General features: G+C 37.5%; 1 protein-coding gene and 1 long non-coding RNA gene across 3 annotated transcripts in view; both read right to left on the minus strand.

Annotated features, from left to right (window-relative positions):
- LOC310922625 overlaps positions 1-20,232 on the minus strand; it is a 275,851-nt gene that overhangs the window by 81,627 nt on the left and 173,992 nt on the right. The gene's annotated exons all lie outside the window — the stretch shown is intronic.
- PARP8 (poly(ADP-ribose) polymerase family member 8) overlaps positions 1-20,232 on the minus strand; it is a 115,823-nt gene that overhangs the window by 37,409 nt on the left and 58,182 nt on the right. The window contains exons 4-10 of the mRNA XM_083883305.1: positions 15,494-15,583; positions 14,112-14,182; positions 11,653-11,730; positions 7,055-7,149; positions 4,716-4,776; positions 3,623-3,713; positions 728-794 (exon numbers count right to left, since the gene is read on the minus strand). Of these exons, the coding sequence (XP_083739431.1) occupies positions 728-794; positions 3,623-3,713; positions 4,716-4,776; positions 7,055-7,149; positions 11,653-11,730; positions 14,112-14,182; positions 15,494-15,583 (553 nt within the window). The remainder of the gene's footprint in view (positions 1-727; positions 795-3,622; positions 3,714-4,715; positions 4,777-7,054; positions 7,150-11,652; positions 11,731-14,111; positions 14,183-15,493; positions 15,584-20,232) is intronic.

Below are 20,232 nucleotides of genomic sequence, written 5' to 3' on the forward strand. Positions count from 1 at the left end.
TTTTTTTTTTTTTTTTTTATGGTCATGTATCATAGAGATTTTAATAACTTGCTTCAGTTGTAAGGTTATGAAAATGTTGTGCTGAATTTCTTAACACTAAACAGGATAACAAGATATTTCTTTCCTTCAGGGGTTTCTTAATGTTGTAATGGTGAGATACTAAAGCCTGTATACTTAAAAATTTATTACATATACAAAAGCATATGCAAAGAGATGACTCAGCAAAATTGTATTAAAATGAGTTGTGCTATGACCACATGAAACTGCCAATTTTTTTGACTATTCTTCCATCCTGTCCTCAAAACATGGATGGCCTAATTACTGTGGTAATTAATTAATATCCTAGAGGCAGCCATGAAAGCATAGCCCCCTCAGGGTATGCATGAAGCTCAAAAGACTCCCATTTCAGAGGCTTCACCACCTAAGAAGAAACATGAAATTGAACATTCCTAGATATGGTCTTTAACACTTTTATAGCTTACTTCCTAAAAGGCACCAAAGTGACAGAAAACCCTGGCAAGTAACACAAATCAAGTTCTCATCGACAGCTGTCAAACCCAAACTTTAAATGGCAAATATTGACTTTTATTTAAAGAAAAACAACTTTGAGATACTTGGATCCAACCACCAACCTGACAACGTGAATTTTGTTCTATTTGACATGGTCCGGAAACTAAAGAGTGTATTATTTGCCTAAAAACAGGGGTTTGTACTTTTATAGACTTACTTTTTCAGCTGATGTCCCAGCCCAAATCTTTCCTTAGTAGAGATCTGAAATACATCCACAGTTGGCACTAGGGAAAAAGGATATTTTGTTGATAATATGAACTTACAGCAGTAATGACAAACTTGAGACCACATAAATCTTATTTAAGGACCCTCATTTACGTGAAGCTTGATTACAGACAACTAAATTGAAGCAAAGGCAAGAGTGGAAATGTCATCTAAGCATATTAAGAAAGGACTGGTCTTTTTTGGAGTATCAGCCAACATAACTTACAATTTTACAAATGGAATTCTCCCAAATGTATCTCTTCCTACTAATTTTATTTATAAAAATGTATCTATCTTTTTTTTACATAAACACTATGCAAGTAGCAGGCAACATCAGATTAAATGTATCTGGACTGGCAGTTCATCTCACCTAATACTTTAAATTTTTTTCCAAGCAAATAGTCTATACACAGAGTTTCTGTGGCTACGAAGAAAGCCCAGACTGAAACTGAATTCATTAGTATCTGGATTTTGTTTCTGAGGGTGTTTTAATACAAGATCCAAATCCATCATCCAAGTCTCTGATATATGAATTCCAGTGGCCAAGGCTTGCCCTGAAATTTCCTTGAGGCCTGTCCTAGCACTGGTATATCCATATTCATGTCAGAAATTGCAAATGTACAGGGTAAAGGATGGAAATTAGCTAGTGGCATTACTAAAATCCTTCAATATCATTTGCTAGATAGAAGTGGCAGATGGAACCCAGTACTTGTTGAGAGAGCCCCAGGTCCTCAAGGCAGAACAGCAGCCAAAGCATATTACAAGCACGAACAGACTGCATACTTTGTATCGCATAAGGTGATAATGACTAAAGTAAAATCAAAAAGAAATGAAAACAGAAAATCTGAAGTTTGTTCAAATTTTGTTAGAAATGGTATATCAGTATTTTTCTGACCACTCAGAAAGCCAGATTTTATTCAGAATATCAAAGTTTGTACTTTAATTTTACTTTAATAGATTAAATTTGATAATAAAATAAAATATATCCAACTTGGACATGCAATTTAACTTAGTTCAAAAGGTCAGTAGTTACCTTTTCTCTAATGTTCTTATCCAAATAACATCAAACATAAACTCATCTTTTAAATACAAACTGATGATTTTTTTCAAAAGGGATGAATGATTTCAATAAGTATAGCAGTATCTTTGGATTATTGTCAAATTTCAGACATACTGCAGGGGGCTAGTGGGATGGGGAGTATTTTAAATATCACCATACCTACAACCAGCAATCTTAAAATCTGACACCTAGACTGAAATTTTTGTCTAGACTCTACATTCAGAGGAGACATGCCAATACCTCCACTGGCTGATTCATCCTCCCTAAGACAGGTTTCTAAGGCACGAGGGACAGACTGCCCACACAGACACTACTGAGACAAGCTATTAACTAGAAGAACTATCTAAAATCAGTATATTGCACAGCTACAGGGTGGTGCTCATATCCCCCATGGTGCTTTGGAATGTACTGTATTCCTGTTTCTCAATCAACAGAATGTAGTACAGGAGCAAAAGATACAGCAAAAAATTCTGGCCCAGTATTCTCAAGAAAACAGAAGAAGAATTCACAGAATTAAGACAAAAGATGGTGGATCTCACTGTGCTTTGCTAGTAAGTAAAGAGACGTGGCTGCAACAGCAGCTGAGCTCATAAAACCAACGTCAGCAAAGCTCTTGCCTGAGGCCCTGCCCCTGCCTCTCTCAGAGCTTGGGCACTCCCACAAGCAGTCAGCTGCAGCACTGAGAACTGTTTCCCACCTTAACCTTGTCAGTGATGCAGAATATATATTCTTGTTACTTCTCATTTCTCACTGCATGCTGCTCTACACACTTCACCTTCTCTTACGTGCTGCACTTCTTTATTTTTTTAAATTGCATTTTGATAGAAATGTTCTGAATACTAATGCTGCTTCCTACTATTGCAAATGCATATTTTAAGATTTTTATATTAACAAAAATGATTGAAGTAATAAACCACAGACGAAAAGACCACAGTCAAGGAGAAAAAAAGATTGGTATAATGAAATGCTTATTTGAATGAACAGAATATAGCTTATAATTAGAATCATCAGATAACATAGCCTATAGAAATAGCTCATTGGGACAGATTTTGCTAAACAAGACTGGAAATATCTATTCATTCTCCAGAGGCAGAATTCTCCCACAGATAAAAGCCTGAAATGACAGTCTGTACTGCAAGTCTCCAAGGCTGGGCAAGTTATTATCCAAACTGAGTCTGACTTGTGCTGTAAAAATATATCTGAAGTTCTCTCGCATATGAATGCTTCCAAGTCTTCAAAATCAGTTGACTCTTCATGAGCTTGACCATTTTTCTCTCATGAGGAAACTTTACTCACTTAAAAATTCTTTCAAATCTAAAGATTTCCAGAATTCACACACTCGTATAGAAACCAGAAGCTGAAAGGGCCACTACCATGGCCTGACTCTTTAAAGCTGAATGAAGAAGGGCATGTTAATGTGCTGCACAGGCCTGTCTATGTCTTCATTACCAGCCATATCTCATCTGTGCAGATGAAGTTTGATTTCAAAAATGAGGAAATCTTTACTCCTTAACCCTGGTTCTTAGGGGAAGTAGTTGCATCTCAAATGATATCAGGAAAACAAATCCTCAAAATCAGCCCATGAAAGTTTGAATTAGATGACTGTGTCACTAGGAAGGGCCTAGCCATGCAAATACAAGTAAGCCTAATTTCAAACCAATAGGACTACTCCTCTCAGCAGCAGAACTGAGCATAGACAGGGTCAAAGATATGGTAGTGAATGAGTGTCTACCCCATGGCTCAGAGTGGAACCACACAAGACACAAGAAGAACACACAAGTGACCAACCTGGACCATTTAGGTACTGTGTAAGTGAACAGTGCAGTCGCACTATTATAGGCTCTGTGCGAACTACATCCCAAGCCACAGCAATCTCCTCCTAGTTTAAGACAAAAAGAAAACAACAGACATCATTAGCCACCGTGAGGAACTACTGCTTTTTGTCAGTCTACCTTAGGGCTGCTAAAAACACCATCTATCCATTTACCCAGTTGTTTGGCATCTACTCCAACATTACACTTTAGATTCAGGACAAATTATGGCACGTCAACGCCCACTGAAGAGCAATGTCAGACTGCCTCCAGTTCTTGAGTGAGCTCATTTAAACCAAGTAGAGGCTGATACACAACACTGCATGTACAGTACAGGAGACACATTCCCATCTACCAACAGGTACTGCTTCAAAGCTGAGAAGCAAAGGAACAAAAAAGACAGAATAGAAATTAGCCCCATAACTAAGAGCTAAGGAAACTTCTGCTCCTTAAAACTGGTCTAAATAATTCAAGCTATGATCAGATTTTCTTAAAATTTTAGTAAGGCTCAATAACTCTCTTGTGCACTGTGTGGACCTGAAAACACAACATATCTGTGCAGAAGCTAATCATGCCCTTAAAAATTCTCATTTTTCTTTTTTATATAGAGGCCAGGAAGTTGCTGCACAGATGAGGTTAGGAAGTGTGAAGTTGAATGACAGCACAACAGCTAGAGAAGCCACACCGCCAGCCAACAAACAACACCACTGTCCCTTTGCCAGTCAATGACAAAGTCCTCTTCCCTTCAGGACTGTAAGAAGTGCTTTCACCTGACTCATATCTAGGTTACCATAAAAATAATGTTCATTTATATTTATTAAAATATTTACCACTCACAAAAAAAGTTTGGAAGGAAATACACATGCGGCAAATAAAAGCCTAGCAAAGCATTTTAACAATGTGGTCACAAAAGGAGAGAAAAAGTCTATCAATCAATAATGTGACACCCACTTGTGAAGATCAAGTCTCCAAAAAAGGAAAGTATCAGTGGTTGTCAAAAGAGTCTGATGTGTAGCAAAATTAAATGGGTATTAATGTTCATTATGTAATTCTGTGATTAGATTACTTACATCAAGAAAGCTAACATCAATATGTAGATCAATATCTACATCATCAATGGCTCCATATTCCCTGAAAGGAAATAATTACATTATATTAGAGCTCTTTTAGATACTCTTCAATCCAGGAGTACTTACAACATGGAAGATTTTTTAAAGGATTATCTTATCTGCAAAATCAGAATAGTTATAAAATACACATTTACATAGATTGGATCAATATTCCCAGTGGGTGACCGTCTGCTGTACTTAGAAGCTTTTTTTCAGAGGATCTTGCTTAAGCAGGTTAAATCTTCTCCATTAATTCCCCCAAAATCTCCCCATTGCTGCTATGTCTTTCTGTCTCACGCATTGTACAGATGAACAAAGAAAAATTAAAAGTCACATGCTGCTCCCATTTATGACACAAGAAAACCCTTTTTAATTTTCAGAAGTATTTCTGGTTAACAGCCAGTAACCTAAGACTAGGCTTCAGAAAAACCATTCAAGACAAATACAACATAGCCTAGAGGACGGCATGTTATACCTGGAGGATTGCTTCATACATTCAAGCACTTGTTTCTCAAAACTAAAGACTGCCCTGTAATAAAAATTAGTTTTAACTGTGACATTTCCATAATCACTGAAATCCCTTTGCCCCTACCCCACTATTCTACCATCCTAAAAGATGGATTTTAGACATGTGATGCTAACTCTAGTTTAAATTTCCCAAGCTGACATGAGGAGTAAATCATGTTTTATTCCAACATTTACATTTTATGATCTGCTGTCTATAATGGCTTCATCAACACAGCTTGATTTTGAAGCTTCTAGAGGTCTCTGTCCATAAATGAATAAGCAATGTAAAGAGATAGGGAAGAGCTTGGATCAGGAGGATGGACCACCTTCTCAGAGGTTTTGTGGCCAGACTTCTAAGGGCAGTGGTGAAAAATATGCAGGTACAGAAATTTCACTATTACATGTAAACTGATTCTTGACAGCAAGAGATTACTGAAAGGAGGGTCAACTGTCTAGGAAATATGCCTCTCAGTGGATACCCCTGTCAGACAAAATTCTCTCTTCTTAGAAAAGTGGAGCTGCATAAGGATGAAAATGAGTGCTTAAAGCTGTGGCATGTATTTCCAAGAATTTGTAAATATTTTCAGGTGCAATAGAGTGGATAAAGCATTGAAGTTTTACACATGCCAAAAGCAGCCACAGGTGCCAGTTTCTACTATAGAGCTCAAGGGGATCACAGTGTTTCCAGTGAAACATCTGATTCAATAAACTACATGCATTTAGGTTTTCTAAAGGTTACATATAATGTTTCCATTTTAGGAGCTTGAAGGAATTTCATAGTTACTGCTTTAGCAAATAAATATTTATTCATTTCTAAACCTATACACAGCTATTCAGATTTCAATTCCCCAGATTCTTGAAGTGTAATAAATTTCCATTTAATTTGAAAAGCCATAGTACACCATAGCTATAGGTATGTTCTCTGTTCTTCTTACTTGGTTGGTATGAACTTTGATATTTTACTTGCAATACATTTGACAGGTCTATTACATCTTACCTACCTGTTATTTTTTTGGAATTATTAAGATTACATTGATGGAAAATGAAGTTATAAAATACCTGAGGGATATTAAAATATATATACTACACCAATATGCGCTATGGCAGAATCACATACATTCATATATGTCCAACAGAATTTGTGTGTAATTACTCTTAGCAATTCACATCTGACCAAGGTTCCACTACTGTGTAGGATACTTTAGATTCCCACAATTTCAAAACTTCCCTAATCTCTGATGAAACCCTAATTTCTTACTGTCTTTCTCATGATGACAATACAGAGTATTTGATCTCTCATTCTACCTACAAACAGCTTTATTGAAGAAGAAAAACTGTTATTGTGTCTTCTTCCTCTCTTTTTCTCCTAGACTAGACAAATACAATTCCTTCAGTCGTTCCCTAGGGAAAGTATTTATTAAAGCTCTTATCATTCCAACTTGTTCACCTCCAGGGTAAAATACAGAATATGACAGAAGAAGAGTTTAACAAGAGTTTAAAGAAATGTTGAATTGAATTTACAACAAAACACAACCGCCTGACTAGAAGTGCAAAAGACAATCACGTTTTAGAACAAGGCTGTTCTCAGCACAGCTACCTGTAACCACGGTGAACCACAAAAGAACTCCCCAAAACCCAGCACTGATGCTGGTTTACAGTGCACCCTCTTTTTGTCACACAACGTGCATAAATCACCAGAAAATACTTGTGCTTTGGCAGCCAGGGAAGGTTCATATAGAATTCAAATTCCAAAACATTAAAGGTTCCACAATACAGAAAGGCCAATGCCATACCTGAGAGATACTGCATTAGGTCCATAGATCTCTCTCACTGCTGTTAAATCGGCCTCCAGCTGTGGGTGCTTGTGAAGTTCTCCATCATAGCTAACCTGTTAGGGAAAGAAAAGTATCTTGGGAGTTCTGTATTTCATTTCTGGCACCTGATTTAGACTCTTCAAAGTTCTCTCAGTAAAGTACATTTCATTAAGACTCCTTAATGCCACACTCAGAAGGGACAAGTTGAAGCCCTGAGGCCAACTCATCTGCTAAAGTAGTAAGATTTTCCAAGCAGGCACCTCTGCCTTGAAGTGTTTTGAGGATTCTCTTTCTGTTTGTGGGAAGAGAAGCTGCAAAGAACTCATCCATCTGTCCTATATTGTCCCAGGTTTTTTTCTGGGACACTTGTGTATTTTAAAAATCTTAAGTAGGGTAAGAACCAGATGTTCCCAGTCCTGTCATCCTTGTCCAACCACTACAGCACAAAGGTCTGTTCATTCTTTTTTTTTTGTCACACTCTCAAATATACTAGACTCAGAATGGCTTGGGCACAAGAGAAGCATGAAGCTATTCTCTATACCCAGCACCCCAGCATCTAAACTACATTTTCAGCTTACTCACTGGCTGCATTCTGCCCACCAGTGCAATAATATGAGATGAAAAAAACCTAAAAGAATACTTTCCCTTGTTAAGTATTACACCAGAGAAGACATAAATAAATAAACATCTAGACACCAACCCCCTTGTTTTTTTCAAACTCTACAAGAAAAATGGAGAAAGTTATGTTTGTGCTTACACTAAAACACAAAACCTGTGAGCTGGTTTGGTTGGACTGTATGAAGTCCAAATAATTAATATCCTCCTATCTTCTACAAGGTCCAAAATACCTCTTTGGGCATAAAGAGACATAGATAAAAATCTATTCACCATTTGTCTATTTCTACCTTCTTCTCAAGCAAAATGATCTTGATTGTGTGAACCTAAATCCATGTTTTTACAACAATTAGAATGACAGTAATTCCACAGAAGTCAATGAACTTCCTAGATTTGAACAGATTCAGAAATGAGTGTAGGATCTTGTCTGTAGCTTGGACAAGACAGCAAAGCAGCAGAATGTAATTTATCCCTTTAGACTCACACATCTATATAACCTTATGCAGGAATCCTGCAGAGAATTCTTGTTACTGCAGAGCCACATCCAACTGCAGTATTGCTTCTTCTATTTGTACACCCAAATACATAGGAAACCAGTGCTATGAACTTTCAGCTCTGATACTTACAAGACATGCTTTTTAATTTAATTAAATTTCAGTAGTATTAAAATAATAATCAGATTATCACATTTTTATACTTGAAAATCAGCAGAGAATAATTTTATTAGACTTAAACCTAGAATTCTTTAAGTATAAGGCACAGAATTCATCAGCATGGCATGGACATGTATTTTTCAGAGATACCAATGATATTCACGGCCAGAAGATTATTAAAAAATAATGTTTGGGCAAGCATGTCAGAACAATTTTCCAAGTAGAAGAGCACGGGAAGAAAATTGTTATTGTTATTTTTTTTCACTTTAGGTAGGAGGAAACCAATCCTTTTTACATGCTCATTACTCAAAGAAGAATTCTTTAAAGATGCGTAAATAATTGCTGTCCTGCTTCCAAAGAAAGCACAGCAATCATTTCACAATTTGTAGCTGTGGTGCACTTGCCACCCTTGTTGGTCCTAAACCAGATTTTTATATTAGTCTTATGTTTCAACAGCAGTAAAATACAAAAGGAACATTATGCAGAACACTACACTGATCAACATAATTTTATTTCTAATCTATTTTCTCATGGTAATAGGCTACAAACTCAAAAAGTAAATAAAGCAGTGCTCTGGCAAATTTTAAGACCACAGTATGGTACTTCCCACTCCTGAATTAGTGCCACAGACATATTGATGTACTCAGAGGAGGCTGTCAGAGTTTTGTATTTCTGCATTTTCAAGTATATCTTGTAGCTGAAGCACAAGAGACATGCAGAGAGAGAGAGCCAAAGGCAGTAGCATTTCTGTTTTCATCTTCTGTTCCTATTTGCAAATGTAGAAGATAAAGATTCAAAGCAAGAATTAACAGAGTTGCAGAAAAAGTGAATATAAAAGCTAAAAAATCTGATAACTTTGTTATGTCTGAGAGGTCTATGTTTAGAAAGTCCATTTTTAATCTGAGACTTTTATTCAGATTGACAAAAGGTTGCTTTTTAAAAGAAGATTAAGCGATTTACAAACCTAAATCCCATTGAAAATCAATAGGTCTTAGACTATTGAACCACTTAGCTACTTTAAAGTATTTATCCATTAAATCCTTAGAGAGGATTACAAGCAGGTGCCCAGGGAATGAATACAAACATTTAATTTACGAGCAAAAGGTTGCATCTTCTCTACGCTGCCCATCAAATGCCATTTCCCATCTTTCATGAGCCTTATTCCATCAGCAGCAGCTCTCTTGTCTTTCCAGCTGTAGCCAATTAGAAATACTATGAATTATCCTTGACCTCCATCCCCTCCCAACTGTTTTGCACACAATTACATTTCTCCCCTCTATTTGTTAAAGTCAGTTTTTCTGCCCCCTCTCTCTGTGGGCACGGCAGACACTTGTCTCAAATGAAGGAGCCTGCCTTGCTTGTCCCCCACATATATGGTCAAATGTTTTGTGTCCCCACTACACCTGGTGCTCCCTTGACAACTCCGACAAACACTCTGCTTGAAAAAGGATTGTTCTTTTTTGTCTTTCAAGGGACTCGCTCATTACCTGATTTCCTATTTATTTTCTGAGTCCTCAGTACTATTTTTTAACTCTAGATGTCTTCATTAGACTTTTGTCTTTTTGACCATGAAATTTTAAATTAGTTGTGTCCTTTTTTCCTCTTTTTAGATACACTTTCTGTGATGTTTTCTTTTTTTTTCCTGATCACCATATTTTGTTCATGGATATTCTATATTCAAGACAATAATAATCAACTGATATTTTCTTTTATTGCAGACTTGATTTATTTTTTTTTTGCCAATTACTATTCCGTCAGTTAAATATATTACCTCATAGAGAAGACAATGCAATGTAATCTAGTTTCCATTTTAATATAAGGCACTTAAATTCTAACCAGTCTTGTCTATCACACAGCTCTTTTACACCTTGCAAAATGTTGTACTGCTATCTGTGTTTGTATCTCACAGGGAGTGCTAATATTTATTAATTCATTTGGGCACTGCTAGGCATCCTTTACCAAATGTATCTGCCCTGGTTCAAGAAACAAAGACTCCCAGCTGTTTTCTGCCTTTTCCTTCACCTTGAGGTTACTGCTCTTCCTTCAAAGTTGAAAAATGAAGCGAGTACACACGACTCATCACTACAGGACAAGATCAGGAGCTTTTTCCTCTCAGGCAGATTAAAATAAAACACTGCTCTTTGCAGTGAGTTATGTGTATGGCCCTCCCCAGCTCTCCCCAGAATGGGGCTGTGGGATTCAGCAGCTGAAGGAAGGCAACGCCTGCAGTTATTGCTAAAGCGAACATGAGTCAATTCCCCATGTTATCTATTTCAGACAATGAAAATACACTAGTTCAGCTCCAGATTCAATATAACTTTTAACAGCTTTTCAGGGGCATGGGGCTGTTTGTTTCTTTGTGGGTTTTTGTTGGTTTGGGTTTGTTTGTTTGTTTTTTTTTTACTGTAAAGCACCTCAGCATCCCACGCTCCCTGCATGGACCCACCCTGCTGGCACTGCCTGTCTGCTCCTGCAGCCTTGGCTCTGCACCCAGGGCACGGATGGCTCCAGCCTCAGGGCTCAGGAAAGGGACAACCCTCATAAACAGCAATTCACTAAAATGTTCATCGAAACAAACAGCTCTAATAACCTAAGTGAGGGATGATTCCTTGGGGCAACACTGAGGCTAAAAAATAAGAGAAATCTGAATAAAGAGACCAGCACCGTGAAGCGCGTTGCAAAAGAAAAAAGGCACGAAAAGATTTTTATTTCCCAATACACAAGAGAATGTAAGAATTAATTCTGCTGAGGGAACAAGAAGGAAAGACACAGAGCAGTACAATCATCTAAAATATGCAGCATTTTTCAAGGTGAATTTTACTCTAGAGCCCAGAAAAGGAATGGACTATTGCCTAGACCAAAATTGTTTTGTAATAACGATTTTCACTATAAAAATGCAGTGCTCTTTACTTTAAAAAATGGCAATGCTCCAGAAGGAAACAGATTTGGATCCAGCCTGACTTCCCATTTGTATTAATAATGGGGTAAGCTTTACAGAGTCAGTTATCTGTTTCCTGGAAGTAAACAACTAGCTTCTATTTTCAAGCTTTCTGAAGGGTATTAGCTTTCTCCATTTTTATAGCTTTGCAAAAGTAAGCAAAGTAATCTTATTTTGAGTATGTTACAACTTTGAACACATTCAATATTTATGCCATAAAATGCTATGTGTATATATATATACACATGCCACTCTACTCAACACTGAAAAAAAAAGAAATTAAATATTATTAAAAAATTGTAATGGAATGGACATAAGAACTTTCAAATATTATTTTCTTAGAACTTGTGCAAAAAAATTTCCTGCATTACCTGTCCTCCATAATAAAATTCCTCAGAGTCATTATCTCCTTCAGAGTCTTCTTCAACTGTGCTGCTGTGCCGTGACTCCTTAATGGAAAAGGAAAGTTAACAATGACAAAAGTAATATGTTGACCTTGCATGTGTAGCTCTAAATGTAACTACAGGAATGATGCTTTTACAAATAAGTTCATAGCATCCTTTCTTAAGAGATCTTTTAGTATAATTTTTCCAAAGGACCCATTTTAAGAATGATGAAATATCACATGAAAAAAGCACCTAATACAGGGTACATAAAAACACCTTGCATATATGTTGGAGAAATAATACTTGTGTGGTTACAAACACAGCATGGTATTTTAAAGAACTGGATAATTCAGCAGACTTTGTGGGGATTCTTCACTCTATGCTTTTGCTAAACAAAGCATAACATTCCCATCAAGACTGGTTCCGGACATGATCTTTTGGTGATAGATCTTTTTGGTGTGTCAGCACCCTATGACAATTTTATTTTACTTTATTCTCATAATTAAACCCTAATAGTTCCAGGAAAGAATCCAAGTCCAAGCATGGAATATCTAATGTTTCCTTCTGTGAAAACCTAACACTCTGCTGCCTAATTATTATTTTTAACAGAAGTTCCATCCTGATGCCAGGGAAATTTCAAACTTAATTTTCTGAGTAGCTCTGCTCTGAGACAGTGAAGAGTAAGGATTAGAAAGTCCTATGCTCACCTAAGTAAAACTTGCTTCAAAACAGGCTGCTTTGTGAATAATATAATCAAGTAAACCAAACTGATCCTGGTACTGACTGCAACTCAGCATGAGCTGAAATGTTATATTCTGTTTCCCACCACTGGAACCTTTATTTATAATTATGTAATTGCTTGAGAAAGTAATTCTTGTTTCCCACAATGCATGTTATTTCTATGCCCTATGCTGACTAGCAGCCCCTAAATAAGACCTGGTAAAATCATCATTCTTCACTTCAACCTGAACATAATGGATTAACCCCTTTTTTCTTATTCGTGTCCTACCCAGACATGTCATAATGGAATAGAAATCAGAAATATGAATAAAAAAAGTAGCAGTTACCCCTAAATTCCACAGCCATAAATGTCAGTAGTTATCACCAATTCCTATGGTTAGACATTGTAATCCCATTTTTCTACCTCTGCCTCCAAATTCCTGCTCTATTCACTCTATGTATACACACAGTGCAAAAGCGTATTTATCCAATCTCATGGCAATTTCTGGCAAGGCATAAAAATAATTTCTGCTTCTACTTCACTGAAAACAAGTAAAGTAAATTTAGACTTCTTTGTTTCATAATAAAATTACTTCAAGATTTCAAAATAGAAATCAGCTCAACAAAAATTCCACACAAAATTCTCACACTAGAATAGTGACGAACTCATCATATCCTAACCAAGCCTGAACTGTCTAACCAACAGAGATCATCTGTGTTATAAGACTTTTTATAAAGGGGATTTTTTCCAGTACTTTCACATTTAAGTACCTGATTCAACTAGAAACAAAGTACAAGCTCCAACTCAGTCCCACAGAAGTTAACTGTATTTCAGGCTTTTAAGAAAATGGGTAAATTCTTCTCACACTTGTTTTTCTTATGTTCACAGAGCACTGAATACAACGATAAGGCTGTAGAAGGGAAGTAATTTCAGTGCAGTTTTTCAGACCAAACGACATTCTATCTACTAAAAAACTTGATACACATAACATCTAGGAATGCTTCCCCCCTCTTTCCAGGATAAGAAACTCAGCACCCACCCTCATCAAAGGAACACTTCAATTCAAGCACCTGAAGTCCTGACAATGCTCAATCTCTTGCTTGAGGCAGGAGCTGTGTGGTACCTTCTTTGAGGCCATGACACTGTCAAAGCCCCAAGTGTAGATTTCACCTTAGTGTCACTCCTTTCTTAACCAGTCTTAGCAAGCCTGGTCAGAGAACTGCACCAGAGGCACGGAGCAAATACCACCCTGCCTGGAAGACTCTAAACTCAAGACTCTGCTTATGGTGAGAAGATTCCTGCAGAGGTCTAGAGTCTGCAGGGGGACTGCTGCAGGCTATATGAAGAAGCAGTGAGTAGGACATAACTGAGATGAGATCTTATGTGCCAGAGTAGGTTAAAAGGTAATGGAATCACTACCTAATTCTCCAGGAGAGCTGTATATTTAGGGCCAAGAGGGTCTATAACACTGTTGAACAAAAAATGAAATAACAAAAACATATTTCCTAGAATAGGAGGAGAAACTCTGTCCCAACTAAGTGAATCACTGGTTAATCCATTCATGAAACCCAGAGAAATTTGGTCACCTTTTAAAACATGTAAACATGCACAGAATGAATAAGCACACTTTGATAGGAAGTCTATGGAAAATATTCATATTCTATTATTTTCTTTTGTTTCTTAAAATAAATTCTGTTAAAATATGCATACAAGAAATACGTACCTCTCCATTCTCCCTCTGTAATTTTGACTTTATGGATAGGCAATAGTTGACATCACTGGTTTTTCTTAATTCTTAAAAAAAAAAAAAGGGCAGAACAAGGAACATACGTGTGGGGAAAAAAGTGAAATAGTTTTGCATAGGCAGACTTGGAATTCTTAGTTGCAGTAGTAGAGCAAATAAGGAACAAAAGGTAACAGATATGAAATGCATCAAAGAGTTTACAACGCAACAGCCTAAAATTAGGAAGGCCCTACTTCCCAGAAGACTTTTTTAAAGCGTGAATTGAAACTTAGCTGATCCATCTAGGACATTTATTTTTCCCAATTTGTGATTTACAATGCATTGTAATTCATTAATTCCATATAATTTATAAAAGAATGAAAAATCAAACCCCTCAGGAAAAGAAAAACTTCTATATAAAAGATAGAGTTTTACTCTATTGTAAATTACAGGCTTAATTTCTTTTCAAAGTAAAGAAATAATTGGAAGTAAAATTTATCACAAACTACTGATGATAACAGCAAGATTTTGCTTGTGTGTCACTGCAATAACTTCAGTAACATTACTCTTGATTTACATCTGTATAAATGAGATAGAGACTGAAGATCATACTGGTCCCCCAGTGGAATTCAAAGTAATTCTATGTTATGCAAAAACATGCCCTAAAGAATTACAAAAATAATAAAAAATTACAAAGTCAAGTGTTCCTATCTGAAGAACTGCCAGAATTAAGAGTGCTCTGTGCTGTTTCTTCTGCAGCCTGAAATAATCAGAGAATTTTTCTGCTAGAATGTAAAATGTCTCCATAGAGTGTCCACAGATCTTTGTAAAATACTGTATAAATGTGCCTGTATGTCTGACAAGCATACCCTTTCATGTATCAAGTACTTCTTGAAAATAAGGAAATAAATTATAATAAGAGGGCCCCAAAATCATTGGGGGAAAAAAATCATTTTTCTATAGCTGAACTTAGTGAAACAGCTGAACCATTTCCTGAAATAATTCACCAGAGGCAGTGGTATTTCACCTGTAAGGTGAAGATTTAGTGAAGTTTTGAGCAAATGATCACAAAAACTCCTAATTGGAAAGTATTAGGCACCTCTAGCTGTATTCAAGGGGAATTGCCCTAGCACAGACTGCAAGGCATTAAAAGCAAAAAATACATCCTGCATACAGTTCTGGTGATTCTCAAAAGAAATATTTTATTTTCTTCTATTCTGAAATGTAGGACAATTTACTAGACCAGAGACCAACAAGACCAGAGAAAAGAGCAAACTGTACAGCTGAACACTTTAACATCATGTCTCCCCCTAAATGCAGATAACATCTTATCTTTCCTCCAAAATTATGAACTTGACAAAACTCTCCGGACATAGGATTACCTGTAGCAATTTGGTGGAAAATTACTGGAATTGGCTCTGTTGTAACTAACACATCTTCATCGTTATCAGAACTGGAAACGTAAGTGTTATCTACAAAAGAAAAACACTTTGCATGGTGAAGTTCCATTGTGCTTTGTCAGCCCCTTCCAATGTTTTCCTGTCCCAGACTTGTACCAAAAGGAATCACTCCCCAGATGCTTAGCAAAGCTGAGCACTATCACCTTCCTGGTGTGTTTGGCTATTTCCCCTTGAAATTGTTAACAAAAAGAAAAATATTATAAGAAGTATGGGAGATTAAGACCCAATCTTTGTAAAGCAAAACCATGGACTTTGATGTCATGGCTTTTATGAATCACACCAAGCACTGCTCTGAATCAACCCACAAGGCTTAGAGTGGCCAACCTTTTCCAAAATTAATACTTATTCTATGTTTTTTGCTATGTCTGACCCCAAAATTGAAGCGAGATCTCATATGCAGAGTGAAAGCTGCACTGAGAGCTGGGTGTTAACAGCCAATTATGCAAAATACCTGTGCTTCATTTTGCCTAGTCACATAAAGGTTATTTGAAGTGTCTTCTAATCAGTGGATAACCTTTCTGCTGCCTGACTCAGGGAGAAAAGAAATCCCTCCCACTTAACAAAAAAAGAGGTATGTATGAGTATGATAACTCTGTTTGACCAAATTTTCCTTTAAAATGTAGGGATTAGACTGAGGAGTGTGTCTGTTGGTTTTTTTGTGGTTTTTTTTTTTTTCCCTTTGGTTTGGTTTTTCTGCTTTCCAACTAAATGTTTACTAACAAAAACCAAGAAGTAGCAGGTTTTCTGTACTATCTGCAGGAGCCAATTTTGCATATATTGCTGAACTGCTTATGAAAGTAATGATACTTTGTTTTCTAATGATCTGGGCTGAATTGAAACCTATGCTCTAGAGCAGAAAGGCTGACAATTAAGATAATCACAGATAAAGTGACAAATAAGAGAACTGAAAGGAGGACTTATGTATTATAGTTTTGAACACTTTGATCCCACATCAGCAATGTGCATGAAATCACATGCAATTTTAAGCATATTGCTGCACTATGCTTAAAAAAAAAAAAAAAGCTTTAAAAAGCTCAAAGCTTTTGAGTGCTCCCAGTGAAACATTAGAGGTGTTAACATTAACTGGAGGCAAGTTCAGTAATACCATCCCTTGTATCACAGCAGTTCTGAGCCAGCTTTATCAAGAGGGAGCATGGGGCTGTTCCCTGCATGGTGTGCCAGGCTGGGCAGGGCGGCAGCTACACTGCACACACAGACAGGTTTTCCTGGCTGCCACCTGAGAAACAGCCCTTCTGCCACGTTCACACACATCTGCCAGGTCTGACTGTCCCACACCTTTGGCTACTCCCACTCCTGGGCTGTTCTGTGAGGCATCCTGAGGGATCTGTGGCTGGCTCCACACACATAGACTGGGTGGGGGCAATGCTGCAGGACGCCAGCACCACTGATGCCCAAACCCTGCACTCCTGTGGATACAGCAAACATCAGTCTGTGGCTGCTCAGCTACACTCTGGGCACAGGGCCATGTTTTACAGCCCTGCCATCGTGTGAACTAAGTGGGGGTCCCTTCTGTCAGCAGTCATTCCTTCTCCCACTTTCTTCTGCTGGCAGGTGGGGCTGTGAGCTATAGCCACAGGACAGCTGCATCTTCCTCTCTACAAGACCAGCCTTGCCTCTGTTTACTTTCTCCACCTTGTCACCACCATTTCCAAGTCCACCTTGCACATGCAGCACAAGCATATCTGTTTCCCAATTTTGGGAGGGTAAGTTGCTGCTATAGTCTAATGAACTGAGATAATTGAGGCCATTGTTTGGCTCTAAATATACCTAACATTACATACATGGAAGGGAGAGAAAAAATCCTTGTGCAATAGCTTATTGCTGTACAGAAAACTGGGAACTGAGTATGTTCTGTACAGAACAGACATACATATATGGAAAAAGGACTGCTCAGCTACATGTTTTATAGATTTTAATTATATTTTTATGTCCATTGTCACTCTTTCTTGGCAGCTGGATAATATGACTTTCACTGCCAAGCTGTTTTTTTTTTTCCATTGCTATTTGGCATCTTATTAGGATTTTTTTCCCCTTCCATCGACATGATGAGACTTGAGATTAAGATAATGGCTTTGATTTGTTTTCTTCAACAACCCATTTCTAACATTTGACACGCAGGAACACCTATCCTCTTCACTGGAGGACATAGTCCCTGGACTAATGGAGGGATGTAGCAAACTGCTTGTTGCCAAACTGGTTCTCTCCATGTCTGCTGCAATCTATTGAGGTCTAAGAAAGGTGTGTAACCTACAAATCACTGGGATAAATGACTACAGCAGTTCTATAAGTTACTGTCAGCCAACACAAATCATTCTGAACATAAATTCATTAGCAAAACCCTTGCTGCTCTGCTGGTTCCTTCAGGAGTCATGATACACTCATATTAATGGGACTTCAGTCTACTCATTGATGTTGTATTCTGTAACAGCTCCTTAGAAGGATTATTTTCCCCAGTTGTGTCAATGTTAGAGAAAAATGTTACAGCAATACTTTGCTGAAACGGTTATTATCTGACTCTAAACTTTCCAGTTGTTTTCACAACTCCAGCAATGGATATATAACTTTCAGACATTACTGTCTCAACACTATTCCTGTTAAGTCCTCTGTGTACCTTTGTGAGCACACTTTTAGCTTTCACTCTATTTCACTCATATTTCACTCATATTCACTAATATGAAACTTTCAAACACCTTCCATTATTGAAAGCTGTCATGTCACTTTACAGTTTCCATAGCACGATTTAAAACTCAGCTGCCTGTATTTGATGCTTCAAGAAGTAATTCAGCAACAGCTACACACTGTTGTCAGTACCAAAGTACTGACAACATTACAGCAAAGCAGGCTGTGGGAGTATGTATGCTACCCAAGGTTCTTCTTTTAGCATCTAAAATTTACTTTTGGTGGTATCATTTTAGCTCAATTACATCACTAATATAGTGGCCTAATCTCTTCTATTTTCATATATTTATTGCATGTATTAGCAACTTATCTGATGATCAACTCTGACAGCCTTGTCTTGGATTTACAAATCTGATCACCTCTGTATTTCTATCTTAACCTACACAGGATAAAAGTTTGCTGTAGCTATGCACTAATGGACTTTAACCTTAATCTGCAAAGGTTTATACTTTGAGAAAGTCAATTTGAGAACATGTGCTGCTCTGAACTCTATCAACTTGCAGCACTACTTGAAGAACATTTTCCAGCTGAGGACATCAGCACAGAGCTTCCCAGACTTGACACCATCCCAGTCTGATGTGTCCCTGAAATCCTCCTTAAGATACATGTCAGAGAAGGGAGACACAGTCAGGAGTAATGTTAGGTTAGGCATTTAGGACAAAAACAGGTGACAAAGAATCAGGCTCACTGAGTCAAAATGAGTGTTTTATGATCAAAGCTGCAAAATGGTAAAAAGTCCTTATTCCCAACACACTGAACATCTTTTCATCATAAAGCACATATATATCCTGCAAAAGCTTGAGTTGTGAATTAAATCAGCTCTTCTAAAGCTCTGAAGGGTTAGATTTTAATCAGTAAACATGTACTGGTTTACTCTCTGCTCCAAGCTAACTACTGTGTGAAATGTTCAAACACTATCTGCCTTTAAAATATAGGGTGTGATGGCACAGAATATTCATCAGGCTTTAGGGACACTAAAGTCACTCAGGCTTGTCAGCTATCAGAACATGGTGCAAATAACACCCACAAGGAAATTCTGAGGTCTATCAGACAGAAAAGTTTGCCAGGAAATGAGCTCTCATGTGCTGTGCAAGTGACTGCTGCTGGTTCAGTACTTCAGCTTACCATTTACTAAGGCTGCATTATATTCCCTTTAGAGGTTCCCAGAGGTCAAATTTTGTGATATTTAATGGAAGAAACTCTTAATAAGACATACTGAAGATTTTTTCAACTATTTGTCCCTCTGTTCATTGTCAGCTCAATGCAGCATTCATATTCAGTAAATCCATTTATCACTGGTATGACTGTGCATTTCATGAATCTCAGTTTCTCCTATTTCTAAATGTTGAATAGACTAATATCATTCTCCTCCAGTTTTTACAGGTTCAAAAATAAATCTAATAAAGGCTGTTAGCTTTCTTTCATAGAATCCATTGGTTTTAGCACCACTGCTGATTTTCTTCTCTATCTGCTTCAAACACTAGTGTTTTGATCAGAATCTGCTGCTTATCAGTGAAGAAGATCAGTCACACTTCTTTAGAGCTTCTAAAAGAAACAATATTTCTTTGAGAAACATTTCAGAAAAGCTACAGATAAAGACCAAAAAAGGACAGAGGGTTTCATATCATCCACGGTACTTACACCGTTAAATAATCACAGGCACACAATGTGGTGCAGTCCAACAGTACTACCATAAACCTTTATTTGCACAGCACCTGTCATCCCTGCTTCTCTCCTCTGCTTCTGATAGCTTGTGCTGCCTGAAGTATCTCTGCAATGTTTTTGTGAAGGAAACTGGGGAAATAGGCTCCCTGAAAACCTGCTTTTGTTCTTACCTGCTTCTGTTTCCTATGAATAACAGCCCTTGTCAAGACTGGCCACGTGGTTACACAAACACCTTCGCCAACCCAGCCCAAAGTAGGAAAGGGAGGCTGGCCTGAGGGCTGGGGAACACCCCTGGA

Source organism: Zosterops lateralis (assembly GCF_965231275.1).
Source record: "Zosterops lateralis genome assembly, chromosome: Z".
Classification (NCBI taxonomy): domain Eukaryota; kingdom Metazoa; phylum Chordata; class Aves; order Passeriformes; family Zosteropidae; genus Zosterops; species Zosterops lateralis.